General features: G+C 41.8%; 1 protein-coding gene across 4 annotated transcripts in view; it reads right to left on the reverse strand.

The window, feature by feature from the left end:
* GRIP1 (glutamate receptor interacting protein 1) overlaps nucleotides 1–21,480 on the reverse strand; it is a 695,695-nt gene that overhangs the window by 99,730 nt on the left and 574,485 nt on the right. For all 4 annotated transcript variants that reach the window (XM_027106947.1, XM_027106944.1, XM_027106943.1 and 1 more), the window contains exons 8-9: nucleotides 3,821–3,968; nucleotides 1,780–1,949 (exon numbers count right to left, since the gene is read on the reverse strand). In XM_027106947.1, the coding sequence (XP_026962748.1) occupies nucleotides 1,780–1,949; nucleotides 3,821–3,968 (318 nt within the window). The remainder of the gene's footprint in view (nucleotides 1–1,779; nucleotides 1,950–3,820; nucleotides 3,969–21,480) is intronic.

Here is a 21,480-nt window from a genome sequence, read left to right on the forward strand (position 1 = left end):
TAAAATGTAGGGAGATGTCTGTATGTTAGATAAAGAAGATGGTGAACAATTTTCAACAAAAGTGGATGACAGGGTCAAAAACAGAAGCTAGAATTACTAAAATGACCAGCCTTTTACCCCCCTGCAAAATCACAAATGATGTCAGGTTTTCCACAGTGAAGAAAAGAAAAATTAATTTTTGGTCTCCATCCATTTTAGTATATAAATTCATCTTCTCGGACTGTCTTGGCAGGTAAAAATATTTAATATTTCATGAGTGGAAACTATTTGAACTATTTATGATTTGTATACAGGCAAATAAAAGGTGGGAAAAATGAGGTTGCTGAAGACAATGACATTTTCATAGGGTCTGTTCACTTTCCTGATTCACTGATACCAGAATTTACCAAGCGAAACCTCATGCTGAAAAAGCACTAGGCAGTGTGCACTGTTGTGCCCACTGTGCTCCAAATCCAGTGGCGACTTCAGATTAATTTAGAAGAAACCTAATGCTTTTAGAAATCTCCCTTCTCAGCCAGTGAGCGGGAAAGGCCCGCATGGCCCCTTGACGGGAAGGGAACGTTCCCATGAACTGCACCCCCTTATCATTTCCATTCAAATGAGGCAGCATTTCATAAACTGCCTTGGCTGCCTCATGTCTCCAACTCCAATGTGTAAAATTAAAATCTGATAAAGGGAATGCTGTACTGGAGATTCTCATTAGCTCCAGGGCTGTCTAAGCTCCATTTAATTAAAAAAGGTTGTATCCAGCTGACTCATTCAGTATGAAAATTATTTGGTACCTCTTTTTTTTCTAAACTGTGGAAAAGTGCAGTGTGTTTTAGAAGGTTGGAGACGTAGGATACAAATGACCTCCTCATATGCAGAATTGCGGTTCCAGAGAAAATTCTTCTCTTGCTAACTAAACATACAGAAATGTGTCCTTCGCCTTTAGGGACCCCTGATAGTATTAGTGAGGCTTCGAGGCATTGGTTTCAAAGAATAAAAATGGAGGGTGCTTGGTTTAAGGAAAAAGAGGGAGGAGGGTTGGAACAGAGACCTCACTGGAGAGTCTTTCTTCATTTGATTTTGGGCTCAAAGTCCTTTTTCTTGCACTGGGTTTTATTTAAAGATGCCTAGGTGGGATGGTATATAAATGCTCAGCGAACAGATCTGTGAGCTTCAAGACAGTGAAAATGCAGATTCCCTCAGTTGACACTTGTTACTGCATAACTGTAGTGAAATATTCTGATACTCCCAGGAGAAATATTTGGTCAGAAAGGTTGTTCTCCATCCTAAGAAAAAAACTACTCTGGCGAACAGACAAAATCTAGAGAAAGTCATCCCTCATGCAACTCTTCCCACCCACCTCCCCCAATATTTGAAGGGTCTGGCATGATACCCACTTCAGTATTGAAAACTGGGAGTTTTACTATTTGCCTTTACTGTCCTTTAAGCAGAGTGGAAATTCAATATGAATAACAAGAAGTCAAATTATTTCCCTTCCCTCCACACTCAATTTGCACCAAAGGCTTTAAAAAAAAAAAATCAAATAGTACAAGCCTGAAAATTCTATTTCAAACAACGTTTCTTTCCTCAATTTGGGGGTTTCAAGTAAAATACCTGTGGCTTAGGAAAAGGGATTTGGAAGATGAAGAGTAAACAAAGATCACCTGTTGTTTTGAAAAGAAATGACAGAGGCAGAATTAAACTCAGCATCTCCCTGCTTTCTAACTCTGCTGGAGAAGCAATCATTGCAAGGGGAGGATAACAGAGATTTATCCGGATGGATCCTCTCACCATGGTCAGGTCCCTTCAGGGCCAGGCGGGTCTGATGATGGGGAAGAATCTCAAGCTTGACCTGGTCGGTGGCGTTGGCCAGGAACTGGGTTGCTTCTGCGAGCGTACAGTACTCCATGCTGGTCCCGTCGATGGACAGGATGTGATCGCCCACATGCAGAGCACCACATCTACGGAAGGGAGAAAGTCTCACTACAATGGCGTGCCGTCCTCCCTGGATTCCAACTTTCATGTCCTCATAGTCAAAACTTCACACAGTTTTCACTTACTTAAGAAAAAAAAGGAATCGTTTGGAAGTTATAGGAAACACCGCCTCTCAGATGTTAAGTTCCTTGGATAAGAAGAGGAATGTAAAACCTTGTAGAATATAGAGAAAAACTCAAGGAGATGTTTTTCTTTTGTCCTTCATAAAAAATATATTATTTGGGGGGTGGTGATGCTGCAAGTTGAGGGGAAGTGAGCAGGAAGGAGGGAAGAACAGGAAAATGTTTCCCCTTGACTTTTTTCTGTGATTTTTCCTCATAGGTTTTTATATCTGTGAGTTGGTAAACATTCAGAATGTTAAGATGTGACTCACAGAATGGGAATAGGGTCATTTACAACTATTTTCTGTGTTAATGGCAATAACTTGGGGAAAGATTCAGCCAGTCCTTGCTCAGAATTGTCTCACTCAAGCTCCCAGATCACCAGTGCTTGATTACTCTGTTTTATTTTGTTTTTCTGGAGTTAAACAATTATGATGATGGAAATTATGCAGAAGTCAAAGAGTCGTCAGAGGAGGCCTTCGTGGGGAGTGGAGCGCGGGGGTAGCTGGGATGGGGGAGGGGCTGGCTGCTACATCTTGCTGAACTCAAGAGACTGGCTAGTGGATGAGTTGAGAACAGCAAACACAGCAGTCAGCATCCCGAGGTACCAGTCAAGTGGACAGCTGCTTAAACTGCTTACCTGCTGCGAAATGGGAAAGAAACAGGGAGAAAATGAAAGCATTCTGCACCGTTGAATGGGAGAGTACCCGTGGTTCAGTGGCCATTACTGTTAAAGGGCTGAATGTAGGTAACAGCACAGTGGAGCTGTAGATTGACCACTACAGGGGTGGCCACAGGTGCATCGGCGTCAGAGGTTCCCCAGGCAGGGCCAGGGCCTGGGCAGAAGAGGGCTGGAAACATGAAGGGAGATTGGGTAGTCAAGTATTGGGCTGGCCAAAAAGTCCGTTCAGGTTTTTTTGTAAGATCTCATGGAAAAACCCAGATGAACTTTTCGGCCAACCCAATAGATTTAAACATTTCCAAGGTGACCAGAGTCTACTTCTCAAGACAAAAGCATTTCAATCATCTAAAAAGAAAATTCCACGTGGAGGCACTTGGAGTGCTTCAGCTATGAGCTGGGGGTTTTCTTACCAGAAGCCGTAAAATAATTTTTTAGGTGGTAAGGTAGTCTTTTTTTCCCCTTCTTGTAAGTCTAAAATATTAATTAGGAAGAAGAGTCCAGGATAAAAATCTTGCGTTTTTACTGTCATGGGAATGAATGATGTTTTCGGGGACCCTTGAAAATGGTGAAACGCTAAGACTAACATACTATGACGGTAGAGGGCCTTTCTTTCAAGATTGTATCATTTTTAAAATGTTGTTTTATTTATTTCAGAAAAAAGGAATAAGATTGTATGGTGGCAGGATTAATTGTTCACATAATAAAGATCTGCTTAGCTACCCTAAACCAAAAACGGGCTACTACCCTAGGACACAGTAGGTAATGTGCTGAGTTGCTTGACTTTTTTTCCCATTTCTAAAGGCCACACCAAACATTTGGGTGAAGCAACATTACATGATGGGGTGGCTGAAAAGGTAGGTGAATTTTTAAGCGCTAGAACAGTAACTTGTTTTGTATATGAAGCTTGCATAAACTGGTAGAAGAGCTCTTTCTTTACTGTGTGTGTATATGTGTAGGTATTACATATGTGCACGTATATACACATATAAATATATCTCTACATATTTTAACACACATGCAGTTTTGAAGAGCAGGCACTTTCTACGACACTCACCTGTCTGCGATACTTGCAGATTTGATTTTGTCTATGACAATGACCTGTTTGTTACAGCACATCGAGGTAGTCAGGGCCACACCAAGGCTGGCACCAGGAGTTTTGGCAACTTCAACTAGTAGTGGTCCGGATGCTGTCGCCACAGAATCTATGGAAGAACAAATTTCAGAAAATAAAACAAAACAGAATAAATAATCAAACAGACACATGAAAAAGGTGGAGAATGTTGAGTCTGATGTTGATCTGTTAACGTTATCACCGAAACTTAGATTTCCCTCCGTGTGCTATCCCCACGTCCAGTGCGTGGTAACTTCTTAGGGCATCTTTTAGGACACCCGTTCTATCGGGCTTGTATTACGGTAATATGTGCACGGGTTTATCTCTTCAATTAACACTTAAGCTTCACGTCAGCTGGGATGATGTCTTGTGTACCTTTATGCCCTCTCCATCACTAGGCACAGTGCCTGGCACATACTGGGTCTCTTGAGAAAAGTTTAAAAAATTAATTAACTCAATAAACATCTTAGCACCTACTACGGATGGATGGCATTTAAAGCTTAGAAGAGGCAGAGGTCACACGGGAAAGAGGCCTGGACATGGATTTATAACACCTGTACTTATTTCTTCTCTTCTCAATATTTTGTGTAAAAGAAGATATCATGGTATCGCAGACTAGTTACTAAAATTTTCTAAGTCTGCTTGCTTACCTAGAAAACGGTACCTTTTCCTCAGCATTTACTACAATGGAAATCAAGGTATAGTTAAAGCATTTTTTAATTTATAAAGTGCTATACACATAGAATATTATTATTATTATTATTGATATATTATGACCTCAAGCCTTTGAGTCATCTCACTTTTCAACACTGTATATTTTTGGTAGTTATTTTTTTTAACAGCTTTATTGTAGTATAATTGCTTTACAATGTTTTGTTAGTTTCTGCTGTATAACAAAGTGAATCAGCTATATGTATACATATCCCCATATCCCCTTCTTCTTGCGTCTCCCTTCCACCCTCCCTATCCCACCCCTCTAGGTGGTCACAAAGCACCGAGCTGATCTCCCTGTGCTATGCAGCTGCTTCCCACTAGCTATCTATTTTACATTTGGTAGTGTATATATGTCCATGCCACTCTCTCACTTTGTCCCAGTCTACCCTTCCCCCTTCCTGTGTCCTCAAGTCCATTCTCTACGTCTGCATCTTTATTCCTGTCCTGCCCCTAGGTTCTTCAGAACCATTTTTTTTTTTTTAGATTTTAGATTCCATATATATGTTTTAGCATACGGTATTTGTTTTTCTCTTGCTGACTTACTTCACTCTGTATGACTGACTCTAGGTCCATGCACCTCACTACAAATAACTCAATTTCGTTTCTTTTTATGGCTGAGTAAATATTCCATTGTATATATGTGTCACATCTTCTGTATCCATCCATCTGTCGATGGACGCTAAGGCTGCTTCTATGTCCTGGCTATTGTAAATAGAGCTGCAATGAACACTGTGGTACATGACTCTTTTTGAATTACGGTTTCTCAGGGTACATGCCCAGTAGTGGGATTGCTGGGTCGTATGGCAGTTCTATTTGTAGTTTTTTAAGGAACTTCTATACTGTTCTCCATAGTGGCTGTATCAATTTACACTCCCACCAACAGTGCAAGAGGGTTCCCTTCTCTCCACACCCTCTCCAGCATTTACTGTTTGTAGATTTTTGATGCTGGCCATTCTGACCGGTGTGAGGTGATACCTCATTGTAGTTTTGATTTGCATGTCTCTAATGATTAGTGATGTTGAGCAGCTTTTCATGTGCTTGTTGGCCATCTGTATATCTTCTTTGGAGAAATGTCAATTTAGGTCTTCTGCCCATTTTTGGATGGGGTTGTTTGTTTTTTTGATATTGAGCTGCATGAGCTACTTGTGTATTTTGGAGATTAATCCTTTGTCCGTTGCTTCATTTGCAAATATTTTCTCCCACTCTGAGTGTTGTCTTTTCACTTGTTTATGGGTTCCTTTTCTGTGCAAAAGCTTTGAAGCTTCATTAGGTCCCATTTGTTTACTTTTGTTTTTATTTCCATTTCTCTAGGAGGTGGGTCAAAAAGGATCTTGCTGTGATTAATGTCATACAGTGTTCTGCCTATGTTTTCCTCTAAGAGTTTTATAGTATCTGGCCTTACATTTAGGTCTTTAATCCATTTTGAGTTTATTTTTGTGTATGGTGTTAGGGAGTGTTCCAATTTCATTCTTTTACATGTAGCTGTCCAGTTTTCCCAGCACCATTTATCGAAGAGGCTGCCTTTTCTCCATTGTATATTCTTGCATCCTTTATCAAAGATAAGGTGACCATATGCGTGGGGGTTTATCTCTGGGCTTTCTGTCCTATTCCATTGATCTATATTTCTGTTTTTGTGCCAGTACCATACTGTCTTGATTACTGTAGATTTGTAGTATAGTCTCAAGTCAGGGAGCCTGATTCCTCCAGCTCCATTTCTCTTTCTCAAGATTGTTTGGATATTCGGGGTCTTTTGTGTTTCCATATAAATTGTGCAAGTTTTTGTTCTAGTTCTGTGAAAAATGCCATTGGTAGTTTGATAGGGATTGCACTGAATCTGTAGATTGCTTTGGGTAGTATAGGCATTTCCACAACGTTGATTCTTCTGATTCAAGAACATGGTATATCTCTCCATCTGTTTGTATCACCTTTAATTTCTTTCATCAGTGTCTTATAGTTTTCTGCATACAGGTCTTTTGTCTCCTTAGATAGGTTTACTCCTAGGTATTTTATTCTTTTTGTTGCAGTGGTAAATGCGACTGTTTCCTTAATTTCTCTTTCAGATTTGTCATCATTAGTGTATAGGAATGCAAGAGATTTCTGTGCATTAATTTTATATCCTGCTACTTCACCAAATTCATCGATTAGCTCTAGTAGTTTTCTGGTAGCATCTTTAGGATTCTCTATGTATAGTATCACATCACCTGCAAAAGGTGACAGTTTTACTTCTTCTTTTATGATTTAGATTCCTTTTATTTATTTTTAATCTCTGATTGCTGTGGCCAAAACTTCCAAAACTATGTTGAATAATAGCGGTGAGAGTGGGCAACCTTGTCTTGTTCCTGATCATAGTGAAAATGGTTTCAGTTTTTCACCACTGAGAAAGATGTTGGCTGTAGGTTTGTCATATATGGCCTTTATTATTTTGAGGTAGGTTCCATCTATGCCTACTTTCTGGAGGCTTTTTATCATAAATGGGTGTTGAATTTTGTCAAAAGCTTTTTCTGCATGTACTGAGATGATCATATGGCTTTTCTCCTTCAATTTGTTAATACGGTATATCACACTGACTGATTTGCGTATATTGAAGAATCATTACATTCCTGGGATAAACCCCACTTGATCGTGGTGTATGATCCTTTTAATGTGCTGTTGGATACTGTTTGCTAGTATTTTGTTGAGGATTTTTGCATCTATGTTCATCAGTGATATTGGCCTGTTGTTTTCTTTTTTTGTGTGACATCTTTCTCTGGTTTTGGTATCAGGGTGATGGTGGCCTTGTAGAATGAGTTTGGGAGTGTTCCTCCCTCTGCTATATTTTGGAAGATTTTGAGAAGGATAGGTGTTAGTTCTTTTCTAAATATTTAATAGAATTCACCTGTGAAGCCACCTGGTCCTGGGCTTTTGTTTGTTGGAAGATTTTTAAGCACAGTTTCAATTTCAGTGCTTGTGACTGGTCTGTTTATATTTTCTATTTCTTTCTGGTTCAGTCTCAGAAGGTTGTTCTTTTCTAAGAATTTGTCCATTTCTTCCAGGTTGTCCATTTTATTGGCATAGAGTTGCTTGTAGTAATCTCTCATGATCCTTTGTATTTCTGCAGTGTCAGTTGTTACTTCCCCTTATTCATTTCTAACTCTATTGATTTGAGTCTTTTCCCTTTTTTCTTGATGAGTCTGGCTAATGGTTTATAAGTTTTGTTTATCTTCTCAAAGAACCAGCTTTTAGTTTTATTGAACTTTGCTATCATTTCCTTCATTTCTTTTACATTTATTTCTGATCTGAGCTTTATGATTTCTTTCCTTCTGCTAACTTCAGATTTTTTTTGTTCTTTCTCTAATTGCTTTAGGTATAAGGTTGGGTTGTTTATTTGAGATGTTTCTTGTTTCTTGAGGTAGGATTGTATTGCTATAAACTTCCCTCTTAGAACTGCTTTCGCTGCATCCCATTGGTTTTGGGTCGTTGTGTTTTCATTGTCATTTGTTTCTAGGTATTTTTTGATTTCTAGTCTTAAAACGCTGTGGTCAGAAAAGACACTTGATACGATTTCAATTTTATTAAATTTACCAAGGCTTGATTTGTGACCCAAGATATGGTCTCTCCTGGAAAATGTTCCATGAGCACTTGAGAAGAAAGTATATTCTGTTGTTTTTGGATGGAATGTCCTATAAACATCAATTAAGTCCCTGTTTAATGTGTCTTTTTAGGCTTGTGTTTCTTTGTTTTTTTTCATTTTGGATTATCTGTCCATTGGTGAAAATGTGGTGTTAAGGTCCCCTACTATTATTGTGTTACTGTCGATTTCCCCTTTTATGGATGTTAGCATTTGCCTTATGTATTGAGGTGATCCTGTGTTGGGTGCATAAATATTTACAATTGTTATATCTTGTTCTTGGACTGATCCCTTGATCATTATGTAGTGTCCTTCTTTGTTTCTTGTAATAGTCTGTATTTTAAAGTCATTTTTTTCTGATAGGAGAATTGCTATTGCAGCTTTCTTTTGATTTCCATTTGCATGGAATATCTTTTTCCATCCCCTCACTTTCAGTCTGTATTTGTCTCTAGGTCTGAAGTGGGTTTCTTGTAGACAGCATATATATGGGTCTTGCTTTTGTATCCATGCAGCCAGTCTATGTCATTTGGTTGGAGCATTTAATCCATTTACATTGAAGGTAATTACCAATATGTATGTTCCTATTAGCATTTTCTTAATTGTTTTGGGTTTGTTATTGTAGGTTTTTTCCTTCTCTTGTGATTCCTGCCTAGAGAAGTTCCTTTAGCATTTGTTGTAAAGCTGGTTTGGTGGTGCTGAATTCTCTTAGCTTTTGCTTGTCTGTAAAGGTTTTAATTTCTCCATCAAATCTGAATGAGATCCTTGCTGGGTAGAGTAATCTTGGTTGTAGGTTTTTCCCTTTCATCACTTTAAATATGTCCTGCCACTCCCTTCTGGCTTACAGAGTTTCTGCTGAAAGGTCAGTTGTTAACCTTATGAGGATTCCCTTGTATGTTATTTGTTGCTTTTCCCTTGCTGCTTTTACTATTTTTCCTTTGTATTTAATTTTTGATAGTTTGATTAATATGTGTCTTGGCCTGTTTCTCTTTGGATTTATGCTATATGGGACTCTCTCTGCTTCCCGAACTTGACTATTTCCTTTCCTTTATTAAGGAAGTTTTCAACTATAACCTCTTCAAATATTTTCTCAGTCCCTTTTTTTTTCTCTTCTTCTTCTGGGACCCCTATAATTTGAATGTTGGTGCATTTATGTTGTCCCAGAGGTCTCTGAGACTGTCCTCAATTCTTTTCATTCTTTTTTCTTTATTCTGCTCTGCGGTAGTTATATCCACCATTTTATCTTCCAGGTCACTTATCTGTCCTTCTGCCTCAGTTATTCTGCTCTTGATTCCTTCTAAAGAATTTTTAATTTCATTTATTTTGTTGTTCATCATTCTTTGTTTGCTCTTTAGTTTTTCTAGGTCCTTGTTAAACGTTTCTTGTATTTTCTCCATTCTATTTCAAAGATTTTGGATTATCTCCACTATCATTACTCTGAATTCTTTTTCAGGTAGACTGCCTATTTCCACTTCATTTGTTCAGTCTGGTGGGTTTTTACCTTGTTCCTTCATCTGCTGTGTGTTTCTCTGTCTTCACATTTTGCTTAACTTACTGTGTTTAGGGTGTCCTTTTCAAAGGCTGCAGGTTCGTACTTCCTGTTGTTTTTGGTCTCTTCTCCCAGTGGCTAAGGTTGGTTCAGTGGGTTGTGTAGGCTTCCTGGTGGAGGGGATTGGCGTGTCCAGTGGTGTGTTTTGTGGTGTCTGTGAACTTAGTATGATTTTAGACAGCCTCTCTGCTAATGGGTGGGGTTGTGTTCCTGTCTTGCTAGTTGTCTGGCATGGGGTGTCCAGCACTGGAGCTTGCTGGTTGTTGAGTGAAACTGGGTCTTAGCATTGAGACGGAGATCTCTGGGAGAGCTCTCACCGATTGATATTACGAGAGGCCGTGAGGCCCCTGGTGGACCAATGTCCTGATCTCGGCTCTCCTACCTCAGAGGCTCAGGCCTGACACCCGGCTGGAGCATCAAGACCCTGTCAGCCACACAGCTCAGAAGAAAGGGAGAAATGAAAAAAAAAAAGAAAGAAAAAAATACATAAAAAATTATTAAAATAAAAATATTAAAAAGTAATGCAAAAAATAAAAAGGAAAAGAGTAACTAAACCAATAAACAAATCCATGAATGATAACAAGTGCTAAAAACTACACTAAAAAAAAAAGGTCAGATAGAGCCCTAGTACAAATGGTAAAAGCAAACCTATACAGACAAAATCACAGAAAGAAGCATACACATACACACTCACAAAAAGAGGAAAAGGGGAAAAAAATATAAATGAAAAGGAAGAGAACAACCAAATCAAGAAACAAATCTACCAATGATAATAAGCTCTAAATACTAAACTAAGATAAACAAAAAACTAGATTCAAATTAGACGCAGAAAGCAAACCCCAAGTCTACAGTTGTTCCCAAAGACCACTGCCTCAGTTTTGGGATGATTCGTTGTCTATTCAGGTATTCCAGAGATGCAGGGTACATCAAGTTGATTATGGAGATTTAATCTGACGCTCCTGAGGCTGCTGGGAGAGATTTCCCTTTCTCTTCTTTGTTCTCACAGTTCCCGGGGCTCAGCTTTGGATTTGGCCCTGTCTCTGCATGCAGGTTGCCTGAGGGCATCTGTTCCTGCCCAGACAAGACGGGGTTAAAGAAGCAGCTGATTATGGGGCTCTGGCTCACTCAGGCCGGGGGGAGGGAGGGGTACGGATGCGGGGTGAGCCTGTGGCTGCAGAGGCCAGCATGACATTGCACCAGCCTTAGGCGCACTGTGTGTTCTCCTGGGGAAGTTGTCCCTGGATCACTGGACCCTGGCAGTGAGGGCTGCACAGGTTCCTGGGAGGGGAGGTGTGGACAGTGACCTGTGCTTGCACACAGGCTTCTTGGTGGCTGCAGCAGCAGTCTTAGTGTCTCATACCCTTCTCTGGGGTCCGCGCTGATAGCCGCGCCTCGTGCCTGTCTCTGGAGCTCGTTTAGGCGGTGCTCTGAATCTCCTCTCTTCAGGCACCTTGAAACAATGGTCTTTTGCCTCTTAGGCAAGTCCAGACTTTTTCCCAGACTCCCTCCCGGCTAGCTGTGGTGCATTTAGTCCCCTTCAGGCTGCGTTTATGCAGCCAACCCCAGTCCTCTCCCTGGGGTCTGACCTCCAAAGCCCGAGCCTCAGCTCCCAGCCCCGACCTGCCCTGGTGGGTGAGCAGACAAGCCTCTCGGGCTGGTGAGTGCCGGTCGGCTCTGATCCTCTTTGTGGGAATCTCTCTGCTTTGCCCTCTGAACTCCTGTTGCTGCGCTCTCCTCCGTGGCTCTGAAGCTTCCCCCCCGCCCAACCCCTGCTTCCACCAGTGAAGGGGCTTCCTAGTGTGTGGAAACTTTCACTCCTTCACAGCTCCCTCCCAGAGGGGCAGGTCCCATCCCTTTTCTTTTGTCTCTGTTTATTCTTTTTTCTTTTGCCCGACGCAGGTACGTGGGGAGTTTCCCGCCTTTTGGGAGGTCTGAGGTCTTCTGCCAGCATTCAGTAGGTGTTCTGTAGGAGTTGTTCCACATGTAGATGTATTTCTGATGTATTTGTGGAGAGGAAGGTGATCTCCACGTCTTACTCCTCCACCATCGTGAAGGTCCTCTAGGTAGTATTTTTATGACTTTCTACTGCTCTGGTGTTTGAGACGTCATTAATACCACTTTGTCTTCCTGCAAGTACATCTTTATCACCAAGCCACCATTCAGATATGGTGAACTAGGAAATCTGTATTCCTATCGCTGAAGCTCAGGCAATATGCACTGACTCCTGAAGCTAAAAGTCCCCTGGGAGAGAGCCATTTCAGTCCCAGATGAAGCAAGATTCTTCTTAAATAAGGTAAAGATGAGCACAGTCATGCCAACCGCATTCATATTCCAGGGCTAAGGATTATTGTATGCACTATGTTTCTTAAATGATTGGTAATATTTAGTCCTAAAAAAGGTTAAAAGGCCTGTACCTCTTCCTGTCAATTTCAGGGCAGGGTCCCATTAATAAAAGCTGGGAGGAGCCAAAGGTCTTAGTCCACTAAGAGGATTTTTTGATTCTCGGGTGTTATGGCTACAATTTTCCCATAAACCTAACTCCCTGGTCCTGCTCACCCTGCTGTGTTAACACCCTGATCTCAGGCCATTGACATCATCTGGCTTCTCTTCTTTCTCCCTCGTTCCTGCTTCGTTTCTCTCCAGTGCTTCCCTTGGTCATGTGCTGCCCAGGGTCCTGCCTTATTCTTACCTTGGAGTTTATAGTGAGCGGTCCCAGGCCAACTGCAACAGTGGTTTGCACGTCATCTGTCTCACTGGGACCTCCTAGTAAAGAATTCTGGTCAGTCCTGTAGTCCCTGTGTGAGCTGTCTTTCCAGGCCCTGTGTAAGCTGTCCTTCCATCATGAGGGTAGCTGATTCTTTCCCCCTTTCAACTCTAACAGTCAAAGTTCTGCTAAGCCAAGTGCACATAATCTGATGCCTATAGCTCCATCCCCAGAAGTCTGTTGTCCTCCTCTTGCTGGTGTTTGCTCCCTTGCAATGTCTTTTCCTGTTCAGGTTGAACCTCATGTGAGCTCTGGCCTAGTGGAGCCTTTTCTCACATTATTTTTATAGAACTTTAGTACTAATTTTAGAAGGACTAATTTCCCAAATCATTTCTCATAGACTTGTTGGAGTTTTAACAGACAGGTTTGTGAGGTGACAATCATATGTATTCTTCCACATGGTTTTCTGTCTAAATTTATTGGGCTTAACAGATGAAAGTAATAAAGTTTTTTGTTTCTTATAACTTAACCTCTTACAAATGACAGAAATAGAGTTGTTCCTTGGCATCCCATCTTTCCTTCTTTCTTAGTAATAAGCTTTCTAAGTTTTAGCTGAGCGAATGGCTGCCCAGCTAAGGACAACATTTCCCAGCGTCCTCTGCAGTGAGGTGTAGCCATGTGACTAAGTTCCAGCCAATGGGGAGTGAGTAGAAGTGAGATGTGACACATTCTTAAAAAGAATGGCTGTGTGCTCCCCTACCTCATTTTCCCTTTTCTTGATGTTGCACTGTGGGCCCAGAACTGGTGAGCCATCTCCCACCACACAGACAAGGGCATGGCACTCCCAGATAGGGGATGCTTAGATTCCTGAAACTGTATCTCCAGAGACTGCTTGCTCTCCCAAGAAATAAACTTCTACCACATTTAAGCTAGTAGTGTAAGTCTGAGATTTGTTGCCACTTGAATCTGTACTGTGACAGGCCTTTTCACTTGAGTTTATGCCTCCAACATAACTTTCTTGAACTTTTATTCTAAGAAGCAGCTATTTATAGTTATTTGCAGATGTAAATTTTATAAAGCCACTATCAACCATCACCCAGTACACACACTAGGTTTTCATGTTTCTTAAAAGCATTACATCAGGATTAAAGATCAGAGTTTATAAAGAGGTTATCGGCATATGTGAAAGTTGTTTAAATATAAACTCTTATATTGCTATGCTTTTTTTTCCTGGCCTATATATTTGTCAAGGTATTAAAAATTATATCCTTTTTTAAAAAATTAATTAATTTATTTTTGGCTGTGTTGGGTCTTCGTTTCTGTGCGAGGGCTTTCTCCAGTTATAGCAAGCGGGGGCCACTCTTCATCGCGGTGAGCGGGCCTCTCACTATCGCGGCCTCTCCTGTTGCGGAGCACAGTCTCCAGACGCGCAGGCTCAGTAGTTGTGGCTCACGGGCCCAGCTGCTCCGCGGCATGTGGGATCTTCCCAGACCAGGGCTCGAACCCATGTCCCCCACACTGGCAGGCAGATTCTCAACCACTGTGCCACCAGGGAAGCCCTAAACATTATATTCTTAGGTTTGGTTCTAATGTTCCAGTTATAGTGAAGAATTAATATTAAATTTTTTCTTGTAGAAAGAAATGATAGGAACAGGAACACTAAGAAGCATAGAAAAAGGGTATCATATTTTCTGCCACCATTAATTTAGAGGGAGAGAGAGAGTATACTCATAGCTGCGCTGGTGCACCTCTGGAACGGAAAACTAGAGTAACAGTCTCTCTTTAAGCAGTACTTTCCCCATGAAAGCTTTGAAGGAACAACAAAACGCAACATTTACATTTGGGGGAGCCTAATGTGCAATTAATGAGTTTCTTTTAAAATTTAAAGTGGAAAGCTTCAGAACTCTGGAAAGAGAAAGGTAAACTCGTGGTTAAGAGAAGACACAGTGTGATTCTAAGCTGGGCTCAGATCTGGAGATCTGGAGGGTGGTCCTAGCTATGCCACCAACTTACCATGTGGCCCAGGCCATCATTTCCCCTGGACCTCATTTTCTTAATCTGTAAAATTAGGGGACTTCAATAAAAGAGCTCTAACTCTGATAATCTATGACGCTGCAAAGAGCTAGCAATGTCAGTAAGGAAGAGCCTAGTGGGAATTGGAAAATTAGAGAAGGTGAACAAACTTTATGAAAATACACAATAGCTGAATTTAAATTCCAGTACCCTACTAATGGGTAGAAGAGGGGAGCTGCTAGATATAAAAGTGATTCTAGACAATTACTGTTTATCAAAATGGGATGCAGGGTCTTCCCTGGTGGTGCAGTGGTTGAGAATCCACCTGCTAATGCAGGGGACACAGGTTCGAGCCCTGGTCCGGGAAGATGCCACATGCCGTGGAGCAACTAAGCCCGTGCACCACAACTATTGAGCCTGTGCTCTAAAGCCTGCGAGCCACAACGACTGAGCCCGTGCACCACAACTACTGAAGCCCGTGTGCCTAGAGCCCGTGCCCCACAACAAAGAAGAAGCCACCGCAGTGAGAAGCCCGTGCACTGCAACGAAGAGTAGCCCCCACTCGCTGCAACTAGAGAAAGCCTGAGCTCAGCAACGAAGACCCAACACAGCCAAAAATAAATAAATAAATAAATAAATAAATTTATATATATGTATATAAAAAGATGGGATGAAAACCCTCAGACCTTTAAATATTTTGATGTCAACACTAATATCCTTTAAAGGCTGAGTTTGAGGGATGGTCCCCCACCGTCATACGTTAATCCCATAACATGAAGCATTCACATTAAGAACTTTCTAGGGCACAACTTTAACTTTCTAATAAGACTGTGTCATAATAAGGTCCTAACTTATGCAGAAAAAAATGATGAGGAAAAGAAGACGCTTATCTTATGTAAAGCTGATCAGGGATTGTTGACAATAGCTTACAGCATATGAGCTCAGTCCTCTGTTCTCTCTCCTTAGCAGCCAAGAGTTTCACCTCACCATGTGCACTCTCAAATGCATGTGTCCAGCACACGTCCTTCACTGCTGCCTTGCACAATTCCTGAATATCTCATAAGCCCATCAAACACAACATGCCCAAAGCGAATGGTGAGGCCACCCCACTCCACTGATTCTTCTCCATGTCTCCTCCTAGTGAATGGCTCACGTTTTATTCTGTCAGGCAAGCCAGAAACCCAGGAGTCATCCCCAACTCCATCTTCTCCCTCACTTTCACAAATTCCTCTTGATTCTAATTTCTAAAGAGTTCTCAATTTCATTCAATTTCCAAATCCATCATCACCATTTTAGTCCAAGCTTCCATCAACTGATATATCCCTCATCTTCTCACGGCTCCCAACTTCCCCAATCCAGATCGAATTTTTTAAAAGTGCAGATCTCATGATGTTAACCCCACGCTTAAAACCTTTCAACAGCTCTTCCTGTAACAGGGTAAAATGTATTATTGGAGTCTTCAAGGACCTACATGATCTGGTTCCTGCTTACCTCACCAGTTTCCTTTACCACCATTCTGCCCTTGTTCTCTCTGCCCCAGCTTCCTATTCCTCTTTCAATTCTTCAAAAACACTGTGTGCCTTCCTGCCTCTGGCCCCTTATATATACTGTTCTGTCTACCTGGAATGTTCTAACTCTCCCCTGGTCCCTCCTTCACCGCTGCTCTCTGCTCAAATGTCACTTCTGCAGGGATTCCTGCCCTGCCCTGCAAACCACGTCAACCTGTCTGCTATACGCTTTAACAGAACCCTATGCTTTCCCTTCACAGCACTTCTAATAAACGTAATTCAACAATTAGTTGTTCAATTACCTCTTTAATTAATTGTTCTTTGATTAATAATGTAAGCTCCGGGGCTTCCCTGGTGGCGCAGTGGTTGAGAGTCTGCCTGCCGATGCAGGGGACATGGGTTCGTGCCCCGGTCCGGGAAGATCCCACATGCCGCAGAGCGGCTGGGCCTGTGAGCCATGGCCGCTGAGCCTGTGCGTCCGGAGCCTGTGCTCTGCAGCGGGAGAGGCCGCAACAGTGAGAGGCCCGCGTACCGCAAAAAAAAAAACAAAACTAATAAACTCCATGCTGCAGGGACTGTGTACGTCCTGCTTATGACTGTGACTCTCCGTATTGTCTACACAGCATCTGTGTACACACTAGGTGCTCAGTGTTATTTGTTGATGGAATGAATGAAAACCTATTATTTTATTCAAGGTTATGCTAACAGTAGTGATGATGCAGACATTTAAGTCATATTGTTATGCTTAAGAGTTCCCAGTGTAGTTGAAATCATGGTAACCCCATGTTTAGATCCTTTGAATGGCTGTTCCCAGGTGATGTTGATGATGAGGGATATTTTTCCTTTGTCTAAATTCTAAGCCTGCATAAGGAATTCTATTCAATGCCTCATAATTCCAGACTGAGAAGTGTTTGAGTTTATCTGATGGCAAAATCATTAGGGCACAATCCATTCCACGAAAGGTAACCCACCTTCCAGATGGAACTTGAACTCATTGGTCACTTCCCTTCTATAAGTGGGTATTCTAATAGCTGGAAATGGTGAAGTAAATCAGCTACTTCCAGGATTATGAACTCTTGAAAAGACTGGCATCACTCAGAGACTGAACAAAGGTTCTGTACCCTAACAGCATGCAGAGATGTGAATGCCCTGGATGCCGGGGAAAGGACACTGTCTGGCCATTGGAGAATCTGCCAGACCAGATGGTCTGCAGAGGACTCTGAGCGAATCACGTTGACTGACAGCTGAACAGAAACATGGAGTAGCAGAAGCTTACTAAGTCAAGGTCCTAGCAAAAAACATTAGGATAATTTGATGAGATTTTAATGAAGGAAGTACAGTAAGTCCCTTACATATGAACCTTCAAGTTGTGAACTTTCAAAGTTGCAAACATGCATTCACATGTCCAGTCACATACATTAGTTCATGTGTCTGGCGTACATTGTCACATGCGTGCATCCTCTACAAGTGGTTGTGCTTTTGTGTACTTTACTGTACAGTACTGTATAGAGTACAGTAGGACAGTATCTTTATTTCAGGCCCAGGATGTCTGGAAGCAAGCGTAAAAGCAGCGGTATACAGCTGATTGTGCTAGTTGGGTACCTAGGCTAACTTTGTTGGATTTATGAACAAATTGGACTAATGAACGCGTTCTTGGAATGGAATTCGCTCGTATGTAGGGGACTTACTTATTTAGAAATGTGTGGGCAGGTTATAGGGAAACCACAAGGGATAATGCAATACTCTGGGGTTAGAAGCAACAGGGCACCATACTCCACTAGGCCCAAAAAGGCAAAGGATAGAGCTGTTAGCGAAATCGGGATTCAGAAAGGACTGTATGGACAGGCCTAGCTGACAGGAGCTGGGACCTTTAGTCAAAGGATGCAGCCATCCCCAGTGAATCCACAGGGTGAAGCCAGGGAATTACACCAGACCTCACTGTCCTCCCTCCCTCTGATCTCTGGCCATGATTCCCTGTTAGATAAACCCAACTGGAGCCAGAGGACATGGGAGCCCATAAGGCAGGCCACACAGGTCACAGTGCAGAGTAGCATGGAGAAGGGTCATGAGTAGTTCTGGAGGTAAGAAGGAGGATATCCTTATTTGTACATATCTCCACTCAACTTCTTTCCACAAAAGTCTGGAGGCTGCTTGCTTTAAACAAAATATGTAATATAAAGAAGCAATCAGGAAGAATAAAAAGACCTACGAATGCTTGCCTACAAGGGTTAATAGAGATGCTTTGACTGAATTGCAAAAATGACTCTAAATTATAGGTAAATCCACAGAGACAGCAAGTAGATTAGTAGTTGCCAGGGGTTGGGGGCAGAGGGGAAGAAAGAGTGACTGCTTCAGTTTTAGAACCAGGCAGAGGTGATGGTAGCACAACACTGTGAATGTACTAAATGCTACTGAATTTTATACTTTAAAGTGGTTAATTATATGTTATGTGAATTCTGTTACAATTAAAAAAATATGATGATACTTCCTGGAAACTACAACGGTTACAGGAACATTGTCAATTATGCAGTTCTCACTGTTGGAGAAGAGGAAGTCTTCTCATCCCTACAGTGGAAATTTTCTTGTAGCAGGGAGTTCTAAGAGCTATCTCTCCCATGGAGTTTTGTATATAGATGGTGCAAACTGATATAATGGGTAATGGCCTCAGTGCATTTTCATAATGACTACTCCTTGATCAAAGTTGAGGCATAAGATTAAAAAGCAAATCAATGCTGGTATCTCTAAATGTGACAAGCTAATGTGATGGTCAGCTTGATCTAAAGACAGATCCCTGGGTAGACAGACTGGATGTCTCTCTGGGGATCTTCCTAGATAGCAATCTTTTCCCTTACTTAGGTTTCCAGCAGAAGCTGGATGTTAGATAATTCAAGAAGGTCCTCTGTGAGGAGACCCTGCTCTGTTAGCATTTCATATATATGACTAAGACCAAATCCAAATGCTTTGGCCTGAAGGCTGGAGAAGCCTAACTAGATTCTTGCCAGGATAGAAGATCACCCATCTCACATTCCTGCACACTGGGCTTTCTAAGTCTGCAGGCTAAGTCATCGTTCCTGCAACAACATGAATTTGTTTCTTATAAATTTATTTATTTATTTATGGCTGCGTTGGGTCTTTGTTGCTGCATGCGGGCTTTCTCTACTTGCGGCGAGCTTCTCATTGCGGTGGCACTACCACCGTTCACTGCGGTGTGCAGGCTTCTCAGTGCGGTGGCTTCTCTTGTTGCAGAGCATGGGCTCTAGGCACATGGGCTTCAGGACTTGTGGCACTCAGGCTTCAGAAGTTGTGGCTCACAGGCTCTAGAGCACAGGCTCAGTAGTTGTGGTGCACGGGCTTAATTGCCCCGTGGCGTGTGGGATCTTCCCGGACCAGGGCTCGAACCCATGTCCCCTGCATTGGCAGGCGAATTCTTAGCCACTGCATCACCAGGGAAGTCCCAACAACATGAATTTTAAAATACATTTATTGAGTGCTAACTATATTCCAGGAACCTCAGAAGGTACTGGGGACTCAAAGATGAAAATGTATTATCCCTTCTTTCTCATAACCCCTTGGAATCCCTTGCCAAAGAAGCAGGGGGATGGGATAGAACTCTTGGATTCCACTATGGAAATTTATTCTGTTGAACCTCATGAAGTGTCTAGTTACTTTAAAAAAAAACAACTGCAGGACACGTAATGTTTGCAATCCCCCCACCCCCTATGAAATCTTTAATACAGTAGTGTCAAAGTGCTTATAAAAATATTGGGTTATCTAATGGGATATGATTTCCAGCTTTCTAGGAAGATTACTCAAGTATGTCAAAAAGTATGTCAAATATGTCATCATCCACAGAAGGTGACTCAAGCTCCCTGTCCATAGGGCTGTCTAGGGAAAGGCAATTTTTTTTTTTTCCCGCAGTCTTCTCACTGTCGTGGCCTCTCCCGTTGCGGAGCACAGGCTCCGGACGCGCAGGCTCAGCGGCCATGGCTCACGGGCCCAGCGGCTCCGCGGCACGTGGGATCTTCCTGGACCGGGGCACGAACCCATGTCCCCTGCATCAGCAGGCAGACTCTCAACAACTGCGCCACCAGAGAAGCCCAGGGCAATTATTTTTATTTTGTTTTGTTTTTTTGGCCGTGCCACTCAGCATCTGGGAATCTTAGTTCCTCGACCGGAGATCGAACCCGTGTCCCCTGCAGTGGAAGCGCAGAGTCTTAACCACTGGACCACCAGCGCAATTATTATTACCAAGTATCTATGGCACATGTCAAGGGAATGGCAGTGATGTGAGACCTATGGGGGTCAGAGGAGGCTGAGCATGGTGAGCTGGGATGCTCGGGATGAGCTTCTTAGATGAGAGAATTTAAACTGAATGCTTCTCAGCTGCCTTTATTTTAATGCGCTCTAGGAAAACAAACAATTTTAGCAAGTACTGCGTTCCAGCATTACCATGTGGCAGTTACTCTCCGCATCACAGAAGGGGATCTACAAATGCTCACGTTTAATTGATCATTAGCCTTTTCTGGCAATTGCCTTCCATAATAAATGTTTCCACACAGCAACATCAGGAAGTTCATACTGCCTTGTGGTATTAAGCCTATTTCCCTAGCTGCCAACCAATTCCATCCACAGAGGGCCTTATGAAAAGCCGGAGTCCAAAAGCTCTGGCTTAATTCCAAAATGTCTCATAAGATGCGTAGGAAAAATAAAAGCAAGCAGACAGGGTGGATGAATGCGGAACCCTTATTTAAGAAAGTGCAAAAGAAAAAAATGGACCGTGTCAAAATGAGAAAAACAAACAAGAAAAATCAGGAAGAAATAATGCAGAGCCCACCCGCTGACAGAAGATTAGTTTATTCTGCTGAAGTGAAGTATGGCTGAGAGAAATGGATCATGCAGATATAAATTATTCATGGTTAAAGATGTCTCAGTCATTAAGATATTTACACTCTGACTGAAGTCCTTGCACGCTGTGTTGATTTATGGGCTACATAATTACATAAGATACGCTGATGACTGTTTGCATGGGAAACACTTTAGGTTTTTAATTTTGTTAATCAGTTTTCCCACTTTGAGCCCTGCATTTCAATCAGAGCAGGAGGCTTGATTAGAACCTCCCAAGGGAGGCAAAGCTTTGCCTGCTGTACCTTCCTGCAGATAGAAAGTACCTTTGGGGGCTTTTCAACTTACCCATTAGTTAAAAGTATTTTTATCAGTGACATCCTATTCAAATAATGCTACTAATGATTTCAACCCTTTTCAGATGAGTTAAACTCTAATAAAATTTTTTTTAACTTAAAAAAATTGCTGACTTATTTTTGTCTATTGCAATACACTACTTGGAAAATATTCCCATACAACAAAAAATGTACCTTCCATATTCCAATGAGCTTTATCTGAAATCCTCAGTTTTTCTTGGGGAGTGAAAGGGGTCAAGTTGAACAGTTACTATATCAGAAGAAGAGTTCAAACAATGCAAGTGAAATTAAACAACACACCCCATGTTACCTT

This window comes from Aethalodelphis obliquidens, unplaced genomic scaffold (assembly GCF_003676395.1).
Source record: "Aethalodelphis obliquidens isolate GAN/ISIS:26980383/991018 unplaced genomic scaffold, ASM367639v1 scaffold8, whole genome shotgun sequence".
NCBI lineage: Eukaryota > Metazoa > Chordata > Mammalia > Artiodactyla > Delphinidae > Aethalodelphis > Aethalodelphis obliquidens.